General features: G+C 55.0%; 16 protein-coding genes across 25 annotated transcripts; 7 read left to right on the top strand and 9 right to left on the bottom strand.

The window, feature by feature from the left end:
* Window positions 1–19: 19 nt before the first annotated feature.
* KVP17_004771 (uncharacterized protein) lies at window positions 20–311 on the top strand (the record flags this gene model as incomplete). Its single annotated transcript, XM_068523256.1, has 1 exon — window positions 20–311. A coding segment is annotated over one exon (292 nt), but the record flags the coding sequence as incomplete, so codon positions are not given.
* An 18-nt stretch (window positions 312–329) lies between these two features.
* Window positions 330–1118, bottom strand: KVP17_004767 (uncharacterized protein; the record flags this gene model as incomplete). Its single annotated transcript, XM_068523250.1, has 1 exon — window positions 330–1118. One exon carries the CDS (start codon window positions 1116–1118, stop codon window positions 330–332), a length of 789 nt encoding a protein of 262 aa, XP_068374494.1.
* Window positions 1119–1168: 50 nt separating this feature from the next.
* KVP17_004773 (uncharacterized protein) lies at window positions 1169–3070 on the bottom strand (the record flags this gene model as incomplete). Its single annotated transcript, XM_068523260.1, has 1 exon — window positions 1169–3070. One exon carries the CDS (start codon window positions 3068–3070, stop codon window positions 1169–1171), a length of 1902 nt encoding a protein of 633 aa, XP_068374503.1.
* A 17-nt stretch (window positions 3071–3087) lies between these two features.
* Window positions 3088–3885, top strand: KVP17_004769 (uncharacterized protein; the record flags this gene model as incomplete). Of its 2 annotated transcripts, none has more annotated exons than XM_068523254.1 (1): window positions 3088–3885. In XM_068523254.1, the coding sequence occupies one exon, from the start codon at window positions 3088–3090 to the stop codon at window positions 3883–3885; it is 798 nt and encodes a 265-aa protein (XP_068374497.1). The 2 variants fall into 2 exon arrangements, with proteins under 2 accessions (XP_068374497.1, XP_068374496.1); XM_068523253.1 differs by having other exon boundaries at window positions 3304–3885.
* Window positions 3886–3980: 95 nt separating this feature from the next.
* On the top strand, window positions 3981–5483 carry KVP17_004780 (uncharacterized protein; the record flags this gene model as incomplete). Of its 2 annotated transcripts, none has more annotated exons than XM_068523273.1 (1): window positions 3981–5483. In XM_068523273.1, one exon carries the CDS (start codon window positions 3981–3983, stop codon window positions 5481–5483), a length of 1503 nt encoding a protein of 500 aa, XP_068374514.1. The 2 variants fall into 2 exon arrangements, with proteins under 2 accessions (XP_068374514.1, XP_068374515.1); XM_068523274.1 differs by having other exon boundaries at window positions 4044–5483.
* Window positions 5484–5609: 126 nt separating this feature from the next.
* KVP17_004779 (uncharacterized protein) lies at window positions 5610–6608 on the bottom strand (the record flags this gene model as incomplete). Its single annotated transcript, XM_068523272.1, has 1 exon — window positions 5610–6608. The coding sequence occupies one exon, from the start codon at window positions 6606–6608 to the stop codon at window positions 5610–5612; it is 999 nt and encodes a 332-aa protein (XP_068374513.1).
* A 657-nt stretch (window positions 6609–7265) lies between these two features.
* On the bottom strand, window positions 7266–8654 carry KVP17_004775 (uncharacterized protein; the record flags this gene model as incomplete). The annotated part of the gene is made up of 1 exon (XM_068523263.1): window positions 7266–8654. The coding sequence occupies one exon, from the start codon at window positions 8652–8654 to the stop codon at window positions 7266–7268; it is 1389 nt and encodes a 462-aa protein (XP_068374506.1).
* A 20-nt stretch (window positions 8655–8674) lies between these two features.
* On the top strand, window positions 8675–9106 carry KVP17_004781 (uncharacterized protein; the record flags this gene model as incomplete). The annotated part of the gene is made up of 1 exon (XM_068523275.1): window positions 8675–9106. The coding sequence occupies one exon, from the start codon at window positions 8675–8677 to the stop codon at window positions 9104–9106; it is 432 nt and encodes a 143-aa protein (XP_068374516.1).
* Window positions 9107–9109: 3 nt separating this feature from the next.
* KVP17_004766 (uncharacterized protein) lies at window positions 9110–10367 on the top strand (the record flags this gene model as incomplete). Of its 2 annotated transcripts, XM_068523249.1 has the most annotated exons (2): window positions 9110–9251; window positions 9280–10367. In XM_068523249.1, 2 exons carry the CDS (start codon window positions 9110–9112, stop codon window positions 10365–10367), a joined length of 1230 nt encoding a protein of 409 aa, XP_068374493.1. The 2 variants fall into 2 exon arrangements, with proteins under 2 accessions (XP_068374493.1, XP_068374492.1); XM_068523248.1 differs by lacking the exon at window positions 9110–9251 and having other exon boundaries at window positions 9321–10367.
* Window positions 10368–10612: 245 nt separating this feature from the next.
* On the bottom strand, window positions 10613–11491 carry KVP17_004776 (uncharacterized protein; the record flags this gene model as incomplete). Of its 2 annotated transcripts, XM_068523264.1 has the most annotated exons (2): window positions 10613–10759; window positions 10787–11173. In XM_068523264.1, the coding sequence occupies 2 exons, from the start codon at window positions 11171–11173 to the stop codon at window positions 10613–10615; spliced, it is 534 nt and encodes a 177-aa protein (XP_068374507.1). The 2 variants fall into 2 exon arrangements, with proteins under 2 accessions (XP_068374507.1, XP_068374508.1); XM_068523265.1 differs by lacking the exon at window positions 10613–10759 and having other exon boundaries at window positions 10766–11491.
* Window positions 11492–11526: 35 nt separating this feature from the next.
* On the top strand, window positions 11527–12972 carry KVP17_004772 (uncharacterized protein; the record flags this gene model as incomplete). Of its 3 annotated transcripts, XM_068523259.1 has the most annotated exons (3): window positions 11527–11713; window positions 11742–12383; window positions 12410–12972. In XM_068523259.1, 3 exons carry the CDS (start codon window positions 11527–11529, stop codon window positions 12970–12972), a joined length of 1392 nt encoding a protein of 463 aa, XP_068374502.1. The 3 variants fall into 3 exon arrangements, with proteins under 3 accessions (XP_068374502.1, XP_068374500.1, XP_068374501.1); XM_068523257.1 differs by lacking the exons at window positions 11742–12383; window positions 12410–12972 and having other exon boundaries at window positions 11527–11736; XM_068523258.1 differs by lacking the exons at window positions 11527–11713; window positions 11742–12383 and having other exon boundaries at window positions 12442–12972.
* Window positions 12973–13110: 138 nt separating this feature from the next.
* On the top strand, window positions 13111–14476 carry KVP17_004774 (uncharacterized protein; the record flags this gene model as incomplete). Of its 2 annotated transcripts, XM_068523261.1 has the most annotated exons (6): window positions 13111–13189; window positions 13218–13905; window positions 13933–14067; window positions 14095–14298; window positions 14327–14414; window positions 14444–14476. In XM_068523261.1, the coding sequence occupies 6 exons, from the start codon at window positions 13111–13113 to the stop codon at window positions 14474–14476; spliced, it is 1227 nt and encodes a 408-aa protein (XP_068374504.1). The 2 variants fall into 2 exon arrangements, with proteins under 2 accessions (XP_068374504.1, XP_068374505.1); XM_068523262.1 differs by lacking the exons at window positions 13111–13189; window positions 13933–14067; window positions 14095–14298; window positions 14327–14414; window positions 14444–14476 and having other exon boundaries at window positions 13400–13909.
* Window positions 14477–14480: 4 nt separating this feature from the next.
* On the bottom strand, window positions 14481–15291 carry KVP17_004778 (uncharacterized protein; the record flags this gene model as incomplete). 2 transcript variants are annotated; one of them, XM_068523270.1, is given in 2 exon segments in its annotated part: window positions 14481–14880; window positions 14897–15291. In XM_068523270.1, the coding sequence occupies 2 exon segments, from the start codon at window positions 15289–15291 to the stop codon at window positions 14481–14483; spliced, it is 795 nt and encodes a 264-aa protein (XP_068374511.1).
* Window positions 15292–15381: 90 nt separating this feature from the next.
* Window positions 15382–16269, bottom strand: KVP17_004770 (uncharacterized protein; the record flags this gene model as incomplete). Its single annotated transcript, XM_068523255.1, has 1 exon — window positions 15382–16269. One exon carries the CDS (start codon window positions 16267–16269, stop codon window positions 15382–15384), a length of 888 nt encoding a protein of 295 aa, XP_068374498.1.
* A 43-nt stretch (window positions 16270–16312) lies between these two features.
* KVP17_004768 (uncharacterized protein) lies at window positions 16313–18256 on the bottom strand (the record flags this gene model as incomplete). The annotated part of the gene is made up of 1 exon (XM_068523252.1): window positions 16313–18256. The coding sequence occupies one exon, from the start codon at window positions 18254–18256 to the stop codon at window positions 16313–16315; it is 1944 nt and encodes a 647-aa protein (XP_068374495.1).
* Window positions 18257–18308: 52 nt separating this feature from the next.
* KVP17_004777 (uncharacterized protein) lies at window positions 18309–19340 on the bottom strand (the record flags this gene model as incomplete). Of its 2 annotated transcripts, none has more annotated exons than XM_068523266.1 (1): window positions 18309–19340. In XM_068523266.1, the coding sequence occupies one exon, from the start codon at window positions 19338–19340 to the stop codon at window positions 18309–18311; it is 1032 nt and encodes a 343-aa protein (XP_068374509.1). The 2 variants fall into 2 exon arrangements, with proteins under 2 accessions (XP_068374509.1, XP_068374510.1); XM_068523267.1 differs by having other exon boundaries at window positions 18309–19322.
* Window positions 19341–19471: the final 131 nt, after the last annotated feature.

The raw sequence follows: 19471 nt of genomic DNA, 5'->3' as shown, positions 1-19471 counted from the left end.
ACCTCAATATTCTACACAGGTCAGCATTTGATGAGATCGCCAAGAAGGACGTACGTGGTGTAGCGTTGATCCGGCTTAATCTGAGTCACCAGCACGAGGCCTACACGGCCTACGAGCAAGCATTTGAGGAGTACATCACATACTTCAAAACCAAGCAGAAAGCGGGGGTGGTACGGTTTACAGAAGGCTCCAGCGACGAGACGACCTTCTTGCTGTACCTGCTGCCAGCGGATGAGCTCGTGCTCCAGACGGTTCTGCCGGGCATGACAGCGCCTGATAAATCGTTTGTGGCCGTGCTTGCTAGTGTGTAATCGTTCACAATTCATTCATTAGATGAACACATCCGAATTCACACTTGAGGCGTTGCTGCCCCTTGTGTAGTAAACTGTTGGTTTCTTTGGCGATCGAATTCTCGCTTCTACCGGAATGGAGGCTTCAAGGCGGTGGATCTGACTTTGGTATTTAGCCATATCATTCATTGCGGCTTGTAGCTTCTTTTTGGATTTGCCTGAAATCTCTCCTTTGCTCAGCTCAGCAACAATTTGCGAGGCATTGTTCTTCTTTCTTTGGGCTTGTGTCAACTGTTTTTCATTCTTTTCCCATTTGCCCTTGCTCCTCTCGGGTGTTTGTCTATTGGAGACGTCAGATGAAAGGTAATCCCTGGGCCCTACGGGTGGAGGAATCGAGGCTGCGTAGCCAGAGTCATTGCTTGCGACGGATCGCGGGCCCAGGAATCTGACCTCCGAGTACATGTCGGTGTCGGCGGAGACACGTGAAGGGCTCCAAGCGGAAGCAAACGGCGCCAGACCGGGAAATGGGTCGCGGGTAGACGGCGGTGGGCTGGCTCCATTGGAGGTCCTGCACCCTATGGAGGTTCTGCCCATGTCCATGTAACCATCCTCTCTTAGTTGTCCTGCATTTACGTACCGGAAATCGAAAGCTAGATTACCAGCAGGCGGCATGTCGTACGTAGCGTCGAGACGTCGCGGAACGTCGTAGTGGCTATCTCTCGTAGGGTAGTCGTAGGGGTCGTAATGTGTCGTAAATGCAGACCCTAGGACCACCTTGGCAGCGTCAGCAGAGGTTGCTTGCTTCACTTTCATTGCGGGGTTCAACATTTGGCGAATGTTGTGCAATCAAAAAAGATTGTCTCTGAAAGCCAGGCACCTCATTTGGGCAACAACGAACCCCGCCACCTCGACAGCAACCCTGGCTGAGACGGGGAAGTTACACCTGCTTCGATGTCCTCTGCCGCAAGTCGCCACTGCGGCAAAGCTGCAGGTCTCAAAGTCGCTGGCGGCAGCTTGCGTGGCAACCACTCTGCGCCGGCTCCAGTACTGGACGCGGCGGTCATCGCGTTGTCGAGATGGCCGCTCGCCGGAGCCCAGGGTTGGCACAGAAAGGGGGTGGACGCCAAAATGCGTGGTGGGGTGGGTTCGTTATGTGGTATTGGAGTGGACGCTGCAGCGGGTGCTGGAATGGTCACGGGTGCTGGGGTCGGCGCTGTAGTGGGTGCTGGAATGGACGCTGTAGCGGGTGCTGGTGCCGGAATGGTCAGAAGTTCTGGGGTGGATGCTGGTGCCGGAATGGTCAGAAGTTCTGGGGTGGACGCTGTAGTGGGTGCTGGTGCTGGACTGACAACGGGTACCGGGCTTAAGGGATGACGGTCGTCAAGAAACTTCTTGGGAATGTTAGTTCCAAAAGTTTCCTTCATACACATGTACTGACGATGAGCAGTCGCAGTACAGGCATGCGATAGATTATGGCGACCTTTCGACTCCTGAGACACTCTAAAACTGAAACCTGCTCCGCTGGACATGTGGTGGCGGGATCTTCCGAGATCCGTCTTCCACCACTGGTGACGTGAGAGCTCCACCATAGTTATCCTTCGTCTGGGGTCCACTGTCAGCAGTCCCCTCAGTAATGCGATTAGAACCGGCGAGAGTTCCACTCCGAGAGCGTTCCTCCTCGGCACCTCCAGGGGTTTCGAAAAAGCCCACAATGCCTTCTGTATCGATTCCTGGGCATGGTAAGGCAAATAGCCCTCGCACATCACGAACAGAGCGACACCTAAAGACCACAAGTCAGCGCCCAGCGGGTCGTAGGGTCTTCCGGAGAGAGTCTCCGGGCTGGTATATGGCACCGTACCACATATGAGGTCTGAAGTCGCCGATTCGGCAGTCACGGCGACCGCTGCGCCAAAGTCGGATAGCTTTATCTGCCACTGTAGCGGCGACTCTCCCGTGCGGAAGAGCAGCATGTTCTCCGGTTTTATGTCCCTGTGAGCCACTCCAGATTGGTGGAGGCCAGCCACGGCCAGAACTACCTGGCGAAAATAGCATCGACACTGGTACTCAGGGAGACAGACGTTGCGTCGTAGTAGAGTCCCGAGATCCCCTCCGTTGGCTTTCTCCAGGACAAGACAAGCAAGACGGCCAGCCTCGGATTTGCCAGTGACTGAACTTCGCCGGGCTCCGAACTTCCCCAGCATTCGGACGATCCCAGGACTTGGATGACGTTCGTGGAGAGAAATCTCATCGACTATGCGCTCCAACAGCAGCGGGTTCGCACGACACGGCGCGTCGCTCATGACTTTCAAAACGACAAGCTGAGCTGCGGAGCTGGAGGCTCCCAAGACTGGGCCGTTGAGCAGCGCCTTGTAGACTCGTCCGCCCCCGCCGGCACCCAGTTCGGAGAGCGTGCACAAGTTGCGAGTCGACATAAACGGTATAGGTTTCTTGTCGACCTTGGCCTTCCGTAGGGTAGTACGAGTGACCCCATTGGGCTTGTCGTGCGTACGAAGGCCGCGCAGCAAGTTGAGGATGGAGGAGTCGAAGAGGCGCTCGTAGGTCAGCACCCTCTGTTCGAACAGCTCCGATAGCCCGCTCTCGGCTGGGCATGGCTGAAGCAGCAGAGTTGTCAGGTACTCCTGATACGGCAACCAGTCTGAGCTGGAGAGCAGGCGACGAAGTAAACGCCACAGCGCTACGGTCAATCCTGTCTGATCCACCAGATCGTGAGTGAGATCTTCCAGGCTGCACCTGTCGTGCACCTGACTGTCCCAGTTCATCTGTGTGCAGGTTGCACATGGAGAGACAGTTGGAAGATCAGCGCGCGCGCGCTGAGAGGCTGCCGTTACTATACGACAAGATCAGACAGGACATCCTCCGAAGACGAACAGCCAAGGTTCTTCTTCTTCTCCTAGTGTTGATTCTGATTTCCGTGGCGGCGTCGGCAACGATGCTGGCGGATCGTCGGCTCTACGACGAAATCGTAAGGCGTGGGCTCGTCCCTCCTTTGATCATGATCTCCATGGGACTCAACTACCTCCTGTCTTTGGTGATCTGGTTAGCACCGGCCTACAGTCGCAGGTGGCCAGGAAGTTTTCTCCTGGCGTACATACTTAACTCAGCCGTTTTCACCAGCGTCTCAACCGGCTACGCCTATTGGAGCTGCAACGCGGGTCTGCTGCTGACATCGCTGTCGATAACGATGGTCGTCGGGTGTGTCCTAGGAATCATAGCGTGGTTGCTGCTTCCCGACATGACGCAGATGGAGTGGATCCCAGCCGAGATGACCCTGATCAGCGTGCTGCTATTCCTACTCGGCATTGCCGCCCCGCTAGGCGTACGGCTGGCGGCCTGCGACCTCTACGCGTTGGCCATGTGCATCCTTCTGGTCATTAAGGTGCAGCAGCTAACGCTTCCAGACGCAAAGGTCCAGACAGACCCTCAAGAGTACGTGATAACGACTATCGAGTTGCACAGCACAGTCTTCTGCCTGCTGGGGTTGGTGTGGCTGGGCATGTACATGTCGAGCATTCTGGGAAAGCGACTCAGCTTGGCGGCACGAGCAGCGTCCTCAACACTCGTTCCGCCGACATGAGCAACGGTCTAAGAACCGCGCCCCGCAGTCGTTTAGTCAAAATGGAGTGGAGTAGGCGGACAAACAAACTATTCCCTTTAAATATTTAAGCTGCAATGCTGGCCATACTATTAATCTCACTGGCATTGACGCGGGGGACATACACCCTGAGATGGGACATGGAATGCCTCACAAGTGCCGGCTCTCACAGCACTCTGTCTGACGTCCTTACAGTGTTGGAAATGACCCTGCTCGACGACGCTACCCCCGAACTTATCGACAGCCTCTATGCCGACCTGACGTATGCCTCCGCCCTGTTTCGCGACAGACTCGCGGAGGAGCGTCGTGAGGCGCCAAGTCGCGTTCAAGCCGCAGGTGCCAACGTACGGGACGAGGTGCTGGGATACGTCCTAGGAGGAATCGCTTTGATGTCCAGTGTAAGGTGGTCTGCGTCCGTCCACTACCTTCCAGGGCTTGGACTCGACCTCATAGATGATGACCCACTGATGCCTTTGCTTTACAGTCTGATCACCATGAACGCGTGTGTCAAGGGCGTCGAGAAAGAGGTGGAGCGTCAGGTATGGGGATACACCGAAACGATACACTGGGCTGGGGCGGGAGCGCACAACGACCCCTGGACCCGGTATCAGTGGTATCTGGGGTCTGTGGCCGATTTCTCCGGCAACGCAGGGATGAACTGGACCAGCGCCTGGCGCAATGTGGAATCCAAAATACTGGTCGCCGTCGTAGACACTGGTTGTAACGACACTGGCGACGTCCGCTACGCGACCGACCTCGGCTGGAACTTCGTAGCAGGCACATCTGACGTGTCGGTAGACACTGACGAGGCCGCAATTGCGAACCACGGAACAGAGATGTCAGCGCTGATCGCTGCTGTCAGCGACAACGCCAAGGGTCTCACAGGCACGTGCCAGACATGCGAGGTGGTGTGTTTGAAGGTGGCGGATGCTCAGGGAGGTCTGACGTCGACCACAATCTTGAAGGGTCTGGAATATTTGTATCAACACAGTGACCAGATACGGATCAGCAACCACTCGTACGGAGGTACCAAAACGTCTTTCGCAGAGCAAGACGCCATACGTTTGCTTAACGACGTTGGTCACGTAGTCGTGGCGGCTGCTGGTAATGACGGCTGCAACTTCGGAACTAGGTTGAACTGCAAGGGCAAGTTTGGAGTTTACCCTGCGCTCTACCCACAGGACAATGTCATCTCTGTGGGGTCCTCCGACCCTACGGCTCGACGTGCTTTCCACAGCAACTACGGTTACGGTGTGGTCGACACCTTCGCGCCTGGAGTCTACATTCCCGTGTCGAGTCAGGGCGTGCTGACTTTTCGAAGCGGCACGTCCTACAGCGCGGCACTCGTGACTGCCGCCGTGGCCCATTCGATGTCACTGTTTCCCCTACATCAACCTTTCCAGCTGAAAGCGCTGGTGCGGCAAGCCTCCCCTTACGGATTGCTTACCGTCAAGGAGGGAAATGGAGGCGTCCTCGACGTGGGTCGTCTTGTCGCTCTGTCCGTTCCCGACAACGAGGCGTATCGCGTGTCATGGAAGTATTCTTGGTTGTTAACAATCGTAGCAGCGGTCACACTATAATTCAAGATAACGGCTCAGCCGCCTCTTCAATCTCTCTTTGTTAAAGCGCCTTGGTTGTTAGAAATCGTAGCAGCGGTCACACTATGATTTATTCATCACGATGGGCGCCTCTTCAATCTCTCTTTGTCAAAGCGCTTTGGCATGATCTAACATGGCTGCGACAAAATTTACTTCGAGGTGGTCTCTGAGGGCCTGAGGCAGGCGTTGCTGCATTACGGCAGCGCCCTGCTTCCGCAGCTCGTGTTGGGTGTCGAGGCATGACAGTATCACAGGGCACGCTTCGTAGCTGTCTGTACTGTAGTCGCGGACAACCAGATCGCCTTTAAGATCGCAGATCACACCTAGTTTCGAGTCTCGTTGTACGGCCTTCCATCCAGCTGACACTTCCATCTCGAATACTGCAAGGGCTTTCCCCTTCCGAATTGAGGAGGAGGCCTCCCCCTGCACCTTCACATCGAAGAAGGACACTTCGAATTCCCCGGCGCACAAGTTCGCCGTTTCGAAGACATTCTTCATTCTGTCCACCGCCCAGGGAGTCAGCTGCCGCTCCTCCCAGAAGTAGGAATTCGCGTTCCAGACAGACCCATGGGCCTCGACCTGAACGTTTTCCTCGAGTTTTCGTTCTATCAGAATCTGCTCCTGTCTATCACCGGTGGCTGCCTGGGCCGATAGCGACTTGGCAAGCTCGAGCTCGCGGGCCTCCTTGTCCATTTTCAAGTCAACGTTGGTCATCTCATCGAGTCGGTGCCTAAACTGATTGAAGAGCCGTGACAGAGATTTGTGGGCCTCACCACGCGCCAAAGACCGTTTCAAGTCAGCAGAACAGCCAACGACGCGAACCTCGAAGTCATCTAATGAGTCCTGATCCAGCTCAAGAATTCGCATGCTACCGGAGTCCTCTCCATGAGAAACTTGTGCTTCGATGGTCATCTCGAAACACAGAATCTTTCTACCTTTGCGGACCGTTGAGGACGCGTCACCCTTAACCTTAACGTCGTGGAGGGCGACGCCAGCCTCATTCCACTCAGACAGCATCTCCACGAATGCAGACGTGACGAAGGGCGTCAGGTTCTTTTCTTCCCAATGCCAGGAGTTACTGTTCCATATAGATCCTGCAGAGGCCATCAGAATTTTGCGATTTCACTGATTGCAGTTCTCAAACAAGAGTCCATTGGTTGAGTCGAAAGGATCTGGAAACCCCGTCTTTTTGTAGAAACTTCAACAGGCGCACAATATACCGCAGACACGCGAGCGCGAGCGGGGCCTTGGTGCAGGAACACCTCAAACCTGTGAAGAGCGTCGGCACTCCCAGCCGCCTCCCCTGACACGTAGCCTCCACACTCGCTGTTGCGAATGAACCCTTGAAGGCACAGCTCATCAGCGACCTGCTTCGTTGCCCGCCGGAAGTTGACGCCCTGCACCTTGCCCGCAGCGACGAACACAACACTCTGCATGCTAAAATCCAAATAAAATCGCCCACACTTTCAATGGAAGTTCCGTAATTAATAGAATCGAAGATGAACATTTTTGCAACCCTACCATTGGTTATAACTTTTGTAAGTGGTCGTTACCACTACGGCGAACATGGAGTTGACTACCCTCGCCGGTTGAGGTTCGCGGCGCCACCACGACCCATACGACCAAACACTGGAATGCACCTCGAGCCAGACACTGAATTCAGCATGGTCGCGTAAAGGTCAGCTGATTCGGAAGAAAGTCCTGCGTATGTTTAATTTATAAACCGTCAAATCTCACGGTTCGACTTGACTTCATTAGCTAAAGTTAAACCAAAGACTGTTTGTCGAAGTCTTCACTCTTCACCACCACAAATGGGATCTCTGGTGTCGTCTCCATTGGACCCTCGATTGTGGGCGTCATGGGACGTCTTCGATTGGATATGGCCATCATAACGATGGCAATTGTCATCGTCAGAGTCACGCCAACAAAAACGCCGTCAACGATCTCGAAGCCATTCGATTCGTTGGTGGCGTTGTAGATGACGGAATTAAACAGGCCGAGAAGACCAGAGATCAGGAAACACAATCCCAAAAGTCTACCAACGAACTCGTTGGGGACCGTCTTGACGATAATAGTGTAGGCTTGGCTCGACTGAAAACTGATGGAGAAGACATTCAGCACCACCGCGACGTACTGAGACCACTCCGTGTCGCCAAGCAGACAGATGAACATGCCGAGCATGCAAAAGTTCACGATATGGATCATGAACCAGTGGCCAGCTTTGTCCGCGATCAGTCCGAACAGTGGGCAGGGCAAGAACGAAAAAGGCACAGCGAGACCGTAGAATTGAAGTGCGTCGGGAATCTGAGTGTCTGAACTGGCGGAAAAAAACCCCATCCTTAAAACGACAGTAGTGAAATATAACACGAAGAGAAGGTAGGTCGGGTGCGTCAGCGGTCCCCACATCCTCTTGTCGACGATGCGTTCCAGTATGGTAAGGTTTTGGGGTCGCTCTTCGGAAAAAGCGTCCATGTCCGCCTTTTGGGGCTTGTATCCATCAGCCGGAATGACAAGCACAGTGCCAATTCCCACCACGACGATGATAAAGAAGAAGATCAGCCAGCTCATCATGAACGTACATCCCGAAGTGAACAGTAGCTGGAGTAAATTTGCGACCCAGAACGAAAGCGAACGCGAGGTTCCCAGCATCGCGATGACCGTGCCCTCGTAGCCTGGAAATAGATTAGCCACATCCATTAGGCTCATGGCCAAGGGTTCGGAGGCGGCGCCAAGGAAGATAAACCCAAGAAGGTAACCGTCAAAACTTTCGCTAGCCAACGCGATGGTCAGAAACGCGAAGGCTTGCGTAGAGAATCCAACAATTCCAGCCACTCGAGAACCAAGCCGGTCTTTAAAGAGTCCTCCGACGACTGCGAAGGCGAATTGCAGCGACTGGGCAGTAACAGGTAAGCGAGCTAGAAGGTTCTGCTGAATCATGCATGTACCATCCGGATCTAACGGATCTCCAGCGTGGCATGTTTCAGCGTAAGCCCCGTGTGCGACCAGCATGGCTCTTAGAGGAGCCCAATTATTCAGCAGAGGACCCGCAGCGACGAGCGCGAAAGAGTAGATACCCAAAACCACGAAACGGTTGAGCCCAATTTGGAGTTTGTTCGTGTAGTCAGACGAGTCTCTACCAATCTGTTCTTTCATTTTCCAATTTTGTATTTACGATGTCTGGCAACGAGATGACTGAAAAAACCGACGCCCTCGGCCGTAAGGTGTGGGACAAGGACCACTTCGCACGTGTAGCGGAGGAGAAAAAGACCTTCGGAGATGAGGTGGACCTTTCAGTAAAACGGCTGCAACCGAGGGTTCCAGCCAACCAGAGGACCTTTCTGCGGACTCGTGACGAGCGAGTTGACCTCACACTCGAACTTAACAAAACCAGAACGGTCAACCTTCACGGCGCACGAAACGAACAAGGTGGATTCTTCTGCATGCATTGCGATTGTCTGTTGAAGGATTCACAATCCTGGCTCGATCACATCAACGGCAAGAAGCACAACCAGATGCTGGGAATGAACATGAAAGTCGAGAAGAAGGGGCGCGACGCAGTTCGCAAAAGACTGCAGCTGATACATCAACTGCAAAAGAAAAAATAACAAATGGCGTTCAACATTGAGGACAAACTGCAGAAGGCAATACACTTGTCTCAGCAAGCCACCGCCGCCGACGAGCAAGGGAGGTTCGCTGAGGCACTCGAGACGTACAAGGCGGCGTTGGAGGTGTGGCATTATTTGGTAAAGTGTGAGTGGTGAACCGGGACTCTGAGTAGACCAGCCGAACAAAACATTACGGGAGAAGCTCGTGCAAAAAATGCAAGTCTACATCGACCGAGCGGAACTGCTGAAAGGCTACATCCAAAATGGCCTGGAGGAGACGCTCGACGAGGACACGTCCAAGCTACGTGGGGCTCTGGAATCCACTGTGCTGGTGGAGAAGCCCAAGGTACAGTGGACCGACGTGGCGGGGTTGGAGGAAGCTAAGCGCGTGCTCCGAGAGGTGGTGGTGCTGCCCAAGCGGTTTCCGGAAGTCTTTCGCAACGGCATGAGGCCCTGGGGCGCTGTGCTTTTGTACGGCCCGCCTGGGACGGGGAAGTCGATGCTTGGGCGTGCCGTGGCTTACGAGGCAGACGCGACTTTCATACAGGTTACCAGCTCAGATTTAGTAAGCAAGTGGCAGGGGGAGAGTGAGAAGCTAATCAAACAGATGTTCTGTCTTGCCAAGGAGCGCGCACCATCTGTCATCTTCATCGACGAGGTAGATTCCTTGTGCAGCACTCGTAGCGAACAGGATACGGACTCCACAAGACGCATCAAGACTGAAATGATGGTGCAAATGACCCACGTCTTGGACAATGAGGAGAACGTTGACTGCCGAGTACTGATTTTGGGTGCTACGAATGTACCATGGGAACTGGATTCTGCCATACGCCGCCGGTTTGAGAGGCGGGTGCACGTCCCTATTCCCGGTATATGTGCCAGGAAGGCTTTCCTAGCTAAAGGATTCCAGAAAATCAGTCTCGATTTTTCCGAAGCTGAGCTGGACTGGTTGGCAGAGCGCACCCAAGGCCACACCTGCAACGACCTCGGTATTCTTATTAGAGAGACCATGCTCTCCCCCCTGAGGGAATGCGAGAGCTCGACTCACTTCCGTAAGCTTGATGATGACTTCTGGGAGGCGTGCTCGAGCTCGGATTCAGGAGCCCAGGATGTTCCCGTCGACTCGCTGAAGCTGAAGCCTGCGGTTCCTGGTATTAAGCACCTGAGGGCCGCCCTTGTTAACACGCCGCAGTCGTTATCAGCGAGTGACTTGACCAGGTTTTCTGAGTGGACCGCCAACTTCGGAGTTCATGGCAACTAGACCTCCTCCAAAACGATGGCTACATCAGTCTCCTCTGAGGTGAGCGGCAAGACCACTGCGAGCTCCATGCTGTTGTCGGATTCGCTATCTTCTGTCGCACAGGGTTTAAGCATCGCCAGAGCCGTCGCCTTACTCAGTCGTTCGCGCGAGGAGAGAATTCCCACCAGCACATACACAGACCTGTAGAACCAGCACTGTCTCATCCAATTCCGGTGCCGCTCATGATGCATCGATTATCTTTAAAATCAGTCACGCGTTCGACGTAGCCATCGCCAGACTGCGGTGTCGTACACGCGCGCCAGAGGGGATCTCAATCCCGCCACCAGAGCTCTAACGGCAATGTACTTTGCGGCGCTAATTTGGCGGTGCGACGCCACCAGCACTTGCAGATTCTGACTCTAAATTTGCCAGCAACCCACCCTCCAGAAGACGCGAACCTGTCTCTGCGGCCTGCGTTGCAGGCGCAGCAGGATACCTATCGCCGCACCCACCCGCAAACTGTGGCGACGGTCCTGGCCCACGTCGATAACTGGAAAGTCGGCAAGCTCCAGGCAGAGAGCCGCCTGGACTTCCCCCAGCTGCTTTTCTTCAAAGCGCTTCCGAGCGGTTAGGGCTTTCAGCAGCTTGGAGAGCCGCTTCAGCTCCATGCTCGGATCACTGGAATCCCCTCTGAACGCGACGCCACCGTATGGTGCAGGGGCTTGAAAGTAGCGGGTGGCCCATATCAGGTCTGCGTCGCTCATACCGGAGTAGGCCCGCGGATGGTATTCCTGGTCAGCAACTCGATCTTCGTTCGAATCTACCATGAATACGAATCGAGATTTAGGGGGGCGCACCTCGGCGGAGCTGAGCGTGTCTGGAGGCGGCACCATGTCGAAGTGTAGCCTCTTCTTTGGCTTCTTGTGTACTCTTGAGGGTCGCACAGACTTCGTCGAATGAACCTCTGCCGGTGGAGATGAGGATGGCTCCAGCACAACAACAGATGGAGGCGGCTTCTCGGGACTGGGTGACCTGTCTTGGCTGAACGCCAGAGCACCAGTGGTGCCGGCCTTCCCTCTGGGTGAGGCCTCCTGCTCAAATAGCGTCGGATCGAAGCGCAAGCGACGCTTGTTGCCATCGGCCATGACCGATTTCGGTCTCTGTTTCGCAGCATAAATCAATGCGATTTTACGTCCTCCCGCTGGCGGGTATCGCCCTGGGACGACCCGACATCGAAACGTTCGCCATTCGAAACCGAGTCACTGGCGTGGCGGATTGGTGTCCGGTACCGTTGCCGTTTCAGTCAACTGGCGAGGAGGTAATCCGAGGTTCACAATCGATCCCCTTGGAACTGAACTCCGTTGGACGTGGGACCATACTGGTGTTATAATGCAGTGTCTGGCCTTGTAGCCACCTATTCAGCGTTCTCTCTCGACGTCTGGCATCCCGTGCGACTGCAGAGACTGGCTTCGGTGTACCTCAAGTGTGGGAGCAGTACAGAGACCTTGTGCATCAACAGCCCGATCCAGCGGTTGCACGTGTCAGAACCTTCTCCCTGTGGCACCCTGGCCGTGCTGGTGGCAGGTCGGCAGGTACTTTCCTTTCGTATCGTTGTACGGAACAGATCTCTCAAGCTGGTGCGCTGGAGGCATGTCGTGGAGGTGAGGCGCGAGGTAAGTGCCGTATCCTCCATATGCCTCGCCGCCAACAAGGAATTCGCGGTGGTGGCAACTGGTAGAGAAGTCAGGACATACTACCACACCGGGCAAACGTACTGGAATGCCCAGCTCCGATCACCGGTCGTTGGCCTCTTTCAGAGAGACAAGACCTCTTTGTTTACCGTCACCGAGGCGGGCCTCCACATTCTCAACTTCCGTTCTCGTGTCATTGACCAGAACTTATGCGTTCACGCCTGGCCCTCAAGCTTCAAAGTGAAGTCGGTGGCCATCAAGCATGACCGAATGTGGATGGGTTTTGAAGGGGGTAACGTGCGGCAATACCGCCTGGCTGGTGACTCTGGTGCGAACACTTGCGAATGTGAGAACCTAATTCGTTTGACACAGATCTCGAATCTCGGCGAAACACGACCACTGACATGCTGACGCTGATTTCTGCGGACGCTACCAAGCCTCTCAGTATGGCGCCATCCACGCTATTCGGCAACACCCAGAGCTTCCAGTTGCACCTCGAAGGTCAAGTATCAGATCCGTTGCCTTCCCGACCTCTAGGGCTGCACCCGCTGCTGACGCTGCATTCAGTGTCCTCCCACACATTGGTTGTTGTCTACCCCAACCTACTGGAATCGTACTACTTCCGCATGGACAAGCAGGCGAGCTCCCACAGGTCATTCTGGGAGAAGATAACCGTCAAGCCACCCCTGATGCTCTTGGCGGCGCTTGTCTTTTTTCTTATAAAGCACTGGAGAGCGGCGGCACACACAACGCCGTCCCTGCCCACTTCGCCCAGCCCCTACCGGTCCGCAGACCCATTCTTTGCCAAATCGAGACGAAAGGCGCGCCGAGAGGCGTATAAAGAGACGGAGAAGAGTCCAGCAGAGAAGCCCACGCTGGATAGTATTACGGAGAGCCTCGAAGAGCTTTGTGATCGGCTGGATATGGGCGAATGAATCCCAAACTTCAAGCATCTGTTTTGAGAACTGTGGGGTGACTTGAACTGTTTGAACTGTGGGGTACTTGGAGGGTTCAGTGTGTGTTTTGAGATGCGGACGATGAGAGCAAACCAGCAATTGTCTCGCTGTCGCACGATGGAACGCGGGCTTAAGACCATGGGAACGGCAATGCTGACTCAGCACACCATGAGCCTCTCGACTGCTCAGGGGGAGTGTACGGGCAACGGGCTTGCGTGACTCAGCCAAGTGGAGCGATCTGCTCTCACGGAAGGTGTCTGCCGGGCCACCGGTTGGCCACCTCATCATTCTTGGAGACCGCGACACGGGGCGCAGGTCGCTGGTGAACTCGCTGCTACAGGTCGCCGGCCTTGCAGGGTGGGAGACCTGGGAGGCGAACCTCCTAGCGGAGTCCTACGGCGTGGGGATGGTAGACTTCGCCTACTTCAAAGTGGTGTCTCCCGATGGCGATCAAGGTAAGGTCCACGTTCATCTACTGAACGTAACTGATGATGCTTCGATTGAGCTGCTGAAGCAGGACATCGGACCGGAGAGCCTGCAGCACGCTGCCATCATTATCTGCCTGAGCTTGGAGGAAGCCCCCCACCTTCGTCAGAAGCTGCGGGCCTTCCTGGAAGCTGCCGGCCGCGTCTCTCACGGACTGTGTGAAAGCATGCCGCTCGCTGACCAGGACGCTCTTCGAAGTCAACTGGAGTCATATGTATCCCAGGAGTCGACCAGGAATCAAAACGAGGAACATGGACTTCTCCAGAATCTGGGGCTTCCCGTTATCGTTGTCGTCACTAAAAGCGACATGTGCGCTTACTTGGACTCTCAGCAGACATTGGGACAGGCAGCGATTGTAGCTGCCTTCCTCAGACGTCTGTGCTTGCCCTACGGAGCTGCATTGATCTACACAAGCAGCGTGAGCCCGTGAGATATGGGTTTCGCATCGCACAGCAACCCCAACAGCGTGACGCTCTACCAGTATGTCCTCCACCGTTTGTATGGCTGGGCGCTGGAATTCGAAGCGGACGAGGAGCCGAAGGACGCACTGTTCATCCCGTCAGGGTACGACAGTCAAGAGAAACTAGGGTGAGGCCAGCTCGGGTCCGCAACCAGCATCGTGGTGGGGAACACCAGCGCGAAGACATTCGATGCGGCCTACGAGAGCCTGGTGAACGCGACCGTCCACCCCGGCAGTTCACATCGTGTCGAGGTCCTCGACCAGTCAGAAGTCGTCACATTGAAGGAGGAATTGATCAAGCTGGCAGAGCAGTTTCCGAAATCAAGAATGACTCGCGCCAAGAAGGATCCCGCCAAGAGGTGAAGGCAGGGTATCTCCCCTACTCAGTGGCCCGGAGTCAAACGCAGCGAAGGACGAGAACCTACGCGGTTTCTTCGAGAACCTAGTAAGCGGTCGCGGAGCGCAGAGTGGAAGGGTAAGCCATGATGAGCAGTCAAAACTCAGAAGACAAAAAGGGCAGTGCTGCCGACAACATGATGCGTTATGTCAAAATACGGTACGCTCGCCGCATTATGGCGGGGATGTCATCTTCTCGAGACAGAGCCTCCAGAATAGGGATCAGGTCCAGCAACTCTCTGTCATCAGGGTCATCAAACCAGCTTAGAATTTGAATAGCGTTGTCCGGTTGCAACGCAAAAGCGGCTGGTGAATTATCCACGATCACCACTTGTGCCAGCTCTCGACCAAGCGTACTGAGATCCTTTACGAAGTTATCGGCTTGGGGAGTACAGTGCTGGCGGAATAACCTTCCGTGGAAAAGTTTCTTATTGGGGTCGAGCACGTCCACTACAGGACAAGCGTACTTCTCCATTGATGCCGTAAATATTACCACCTCGAAATGCTTGGCACAGAACTCCAAGAATGAGTCCGTATCTGTGTAACTGCAAACTTAGTAACTCACAAGGTCGTTTGGCCACATGGATGTTGTGGACGGCGTCTGCGATGTTCACCTGTACAGTGAACGACGGCGCGTTGCCTTCAAAATTGCTATGCACCAAGGTCTCGTCGAGGTCCAACACCAGGGTCTTACGGCCTGCAACGCAAGCAGCCTGTGGAGGAAGCAGTGGTCCAGCTTCTGGGAGCTTGCGGCCGGCCTTGCCTGGACGTTTGAGGAAGGGGACGTGGAACTTACGCGCGAAGGCGAAGCGAGCCCCCGGTTTGGCGATGGTGGCTGAGTGCATGGTCGAGTCCACGGAAGCCACAGCCGTGGTCACTGGCGTCGAAGACTCCCACGACGGCCCATCTTCGGAGTCTTCTGGCATCAATTGCCACACCAATCCCGACACTGGCATCAGCGACGTGAGTGTACACGACGAAATGAGGAGTTTACATACACAAATGCAACGACACGGTACAACAACTCGTTGAGGACATTATCAACATCAAAGCACAGCGAGACTGTGGAACGCCTTCCATAAGCACCCCGCGCCCAACTCTACTAGTCTGGATTTCTGCGCCAAGGAGGCTTCAACGCACACGTACTTGTCCCAGTCATCCGGGCGCATCTGCTCGATGTTACCGATATCCTTCTGCCCAATGTTCCAAACAACAACGTCAGACCAGTGGGTCTTCTCGAAACGTATTCTGTCTCTACCGTTATCAACCAGCAGCCCGTTCGGCGAATCCTTGTAGACGTAGTCCGTCTGCTCTTCACCTGTGAAAGTCAAAGCCTCAGCTTCAAAAACTTTGTCCTCACCGGCAACTTTGTCGAAATATCGCGCTCCCTTCAGTCCGGCCACCGTGAAATTCGCCACGCCGTGAGGCGTGCTGAAGTGTGTGTGAATGGCGCCCGTAAACCTAACGGGGACTTGACCGTTGTTCACGACCTCCCAGTTCATATGCAGCTTCTTGCTTTCAAGTCTGACATGGTAGAGTAGAGAAAACTTCTGATCAGTCATGCCTGCCGCAACGGACTCCGGACCGTCGGTATATAGGAAGGTGACCTGAATATAATCTTGGACGTCGTCCACATGTACAAGTTTCCACTGGGTCGAGCCGCTAACGATTCCGTGGTGGTCGGGGTAAGGGCCCTCGAAAGCAAACTGGGGAAAGCACATGGGTATCCCACCCCTGACTTCCACACCTGGTTTGTAGATAGCTCCCTCCGACATATACAGCATCTCATGTCCCTCTGGCGTCGTCCACGACGTTATGTGCGCCGCTTGAAGCAGAATGCGCAGGGACGCCCCTGATTGGTGACGCACCTCGACCTCGGGCCCGTGGGCACCGATTTGAACAGCCCAGCAATGCACAGGAGGGTTGTAGTGCATTTTTTATCCAATATGCGACGAATGTAACCTTCTCCTGTGGGGCTCAGAACGCCAGATATTCTTCTTCGGTTATGCTTCTAGGGTGCGAAAACCCAGATAGCTCGCCCTTCTTAGCCCTACATTTCATAGTAAAGTACTGTATGTCCTCAACCGGCGTTTGCGCGGCCTTCAAGCGTTTCTCCTTCAACTTCTGCAGCAGCTCTGCGTTCTCCATCTCCACCCGTTCAGCCTCGAGCTCTTCAGGCGTCTTTGACGCCTTCTTCGGAACGCTTGGAGGCTTACGAGGTGTGGGGGGCAACGACACAGCCGCACCTTGCGAAGGTGGTGGACTTGACTTGCGTTTTGGCTTCCTAGGACTCCGGGCGTACAAGTAGGCATCCGACTTCCTTGAGACATTGGGAGTCTGTAGAAGGGAAAATGCTCGCTTGGACGGACGAAGCAAGGCGAGGGCCTTCGGTATTTCAGACTTGAATGCCACGGTGGTCGCCACAGGGTAGTGTCCCAGACATAGGGGAAAGATGGCCATTGAGTCCTTGCTCATATCGAACTTCTTGGGGAAGGCGGCCTTGACTTCTCGCAAGCCGATGCCCTCAGGGCTGGAGGCTGCTTGCTGCCAGTCACACAGACCCCAGTCTCGGAGGTCGCGACCCTTCCGAATGTACTTCAGCACAAGCTCCTGCTTTTCTTCGAGAGTGGCTGTGTGATCCAGAGTTGTCATGACGTGGATCATGCCTGGGTGGTCCTTGTTGGCTTCGGGCCACTTGAAGCCCAGAGGTTTCGCCCACACGTTTTCCTCCATGGCGTGAACTGTGCCGTTCCAGTAGCAAACCAGATCGCGTGTCAGAACCATCTCGACGTCCACGCCCTTCACAAAACGTGGCCGGAGTGTGTCGCTGGACAGTGCGCTCAGGGTAGCTCCTTGCCGGTCGAGCCACTGTTTTAGCTGAGGTCCGATCAGCAGCGACTTCGAGAACCGCGACTTCGTACGCAGTTTTAAGTTAGAAGCGGAGCTGTTGGTTCCGTCGTACTTGAGGGTCACTCGGATCGTGTCGGAGACGTCGCCTTCCGGCTTGAACGAACGGAAGGAGGGTAGCTCGTCCAGGCGCTTGACGGCCTTTCGCTGAAGCTCTCCCCAATGCAACGCCTTTCCATAGTCTATGCGCGCTCTAATGTACTTCAACTCCTCGGCGGTCGGCACCAATCCCGGCGGCCCTCCTGGCTTGATCTGCCTTTGCTTCACCTTGTCCGCCGGCTTGTCTCCGACTGGTGGCCGCTCAATGTTCATCTGTTCGCTCCAGCTGAGGAACACCTCTTCCGCGCTGTCAACTCGCGAGACGAACATAGCCACCTGCTGTCTGAAGGGAGCGTCCCTGTAGAGGATCACGGTCCCCTTCACTGCGCTGTCGCACGGGATGTCAGCGAGCCCTTCCAGGTTTGTGAGTTTGTCCATAAAGTTGCCGTCGGCCTTTTCAGGTAGGCCCCAAGGCTCAAAGGTCTTCGGGGACGCTAGGAACAGCTCGGTCACTATCTGTATGAACTGACCGAAATCTTCGACGAGCATGGAGTTTAGCTGTGAGAAGTACTGGGCTTCGCGAATTTTGATGGCCCGCCTCAAGTAGCCCATCAGAGCCTTGGTTAAAGGAAAGCGGTCTAAGGAAGAGGCGTACTTTTGCTCTATCTTGTGGGAGAAGCTCGAGTAGTCAAAGGCGTGCTTATCAGGCGGCTCCGAGCACCAATCCGCAAAGAACTCAAACAGGTCCGTGTGGAAGTCTAAGTAGGTCGTGAGCTCTTCGCGAAAACGAGCCCACTGCGGCTCGCGGTGGAAGTAGTCCTGGTGAACAGAGCACCCTGCGATCTGCATATGAGTGGTGCGGAGGTCCACTCGTATGCTGTTTCGGCGGGGAGCTTGCTGCACGTTTCCTGCCCAGAGAGAGAGTTCCGGCAGAAGTCCCTCCGCAAGGGCGCTCAGAAGCCAAACTACGCGCATGTTGTCAATAGGCACACTGCACACACGTCAAGCGTGTAAATTACGTTGATGCTCATAGAAACACGCCCAGAGCACCGGCGTCCTTCTTGCGTTTCTTCTTGTCGTTCTCTGGTTTGTTCTCGTGCAGACGCTCGATGTGCTTCTGGCGACGGATGAACGTGTCCCGTGGCTTGCCAGCAGGGATCGCCTGCACCACTCGTTCCATCTTGGTCGACTTCAGTTCCTGTAGAGCTGCCCCGCTCTCGTCTATTTGGCCGATAGTGCTGGGGTCCAGGCAGATGAGACTCGCCGGAACCTTATCCAGCAGAGCCTTCACAAACTTCTCGCGCTTCATCTTTTTGGTGTCATAGGGGTTGAACATGCTGACGCTATCGACGTTGGCTATAGCGGAACCCGGCACGATCATGGACGCGATCCCTTGTGCGGATCCGTAAAACAAAAAGTCCTCGAACGGCCGGAATCGAACACTAGAAAGCTTCTGCTTGTGGGGAACTCGGTGCACCACATACTTGCTGGCGTGTCCAAGGACGCCGTTATGCCACGTGTCAACCACAGGGCCGTTCGCGACGCCGATCACGCCTCGGTGACTCACGTCCAGGCTGTGAGGGGTGTGCCTCACCACGTATCGCTGCACCTCTTTGCATTGGTTGCGCATGTCGAAAACCTTGACCAGGTTGTCGTGTCCAGCGGTGACAAGGTACTGTCCACACCAGGTATTGCATACGCCTGCAATTCTGCCGCGGTGCGCCTTAAGCTGCACCACAGGCTGCTCCATGTTCGGCGTCCACATGGTGACAAGGCCATTGGCGTCGCCGACGTTGACCACGGCGTTCCAAGGATTGTGCCGTAAGCACGTTGCAGGCGCCTTCAGTCGTTTCTCACAGAGAATGTTCCCCACAGAGACGTCCTGGTACTTCAAGGAGTTCGACTCGTCCGTGTGGGTCAACAGGAAATGGTAGGGGAGGTAGTCAAGGTGGGTGGGGTTCATGCAGTCTCGCAGTCGATGCACCTCAGCTCCTTTGCGGTCGTATATGCAGACGTACTTTCTCTGCGCCAGGGCGAACATGTCTCCGTTACCATGCATAGTCTTGACGTCCCTCACCGTCTCCCTTACGTGGAATTCACAGTGAGGTACCAGTCGCTCGAGGTCTAGCAGAGCTACGTTTCCGCGACGTCCAGCAAAAAGCAGATTCCGCCCGTTTGGCGTGAAGTCCA

This window comes from the organism of the source record quoted next (assembly GCF_019968985.1).
Source record: "MAG: Porospora cf. gigantea B chromosome Unknown PgB_NODE_400_length_19471_cov_123.568, whole genome shotgun sequence".
Taxonomy (NCBI): domain Eukaryota; phylum Apicomplexa; class Conoidasida; order Eugregarinorida; family Porosporidae; genus Porospora; species Porospora cf. gigantea B.
Note: the sequence above shows the minus strand (reverse complement) of the source record. Positions and strands in the feature narration are given on the sequence as shown.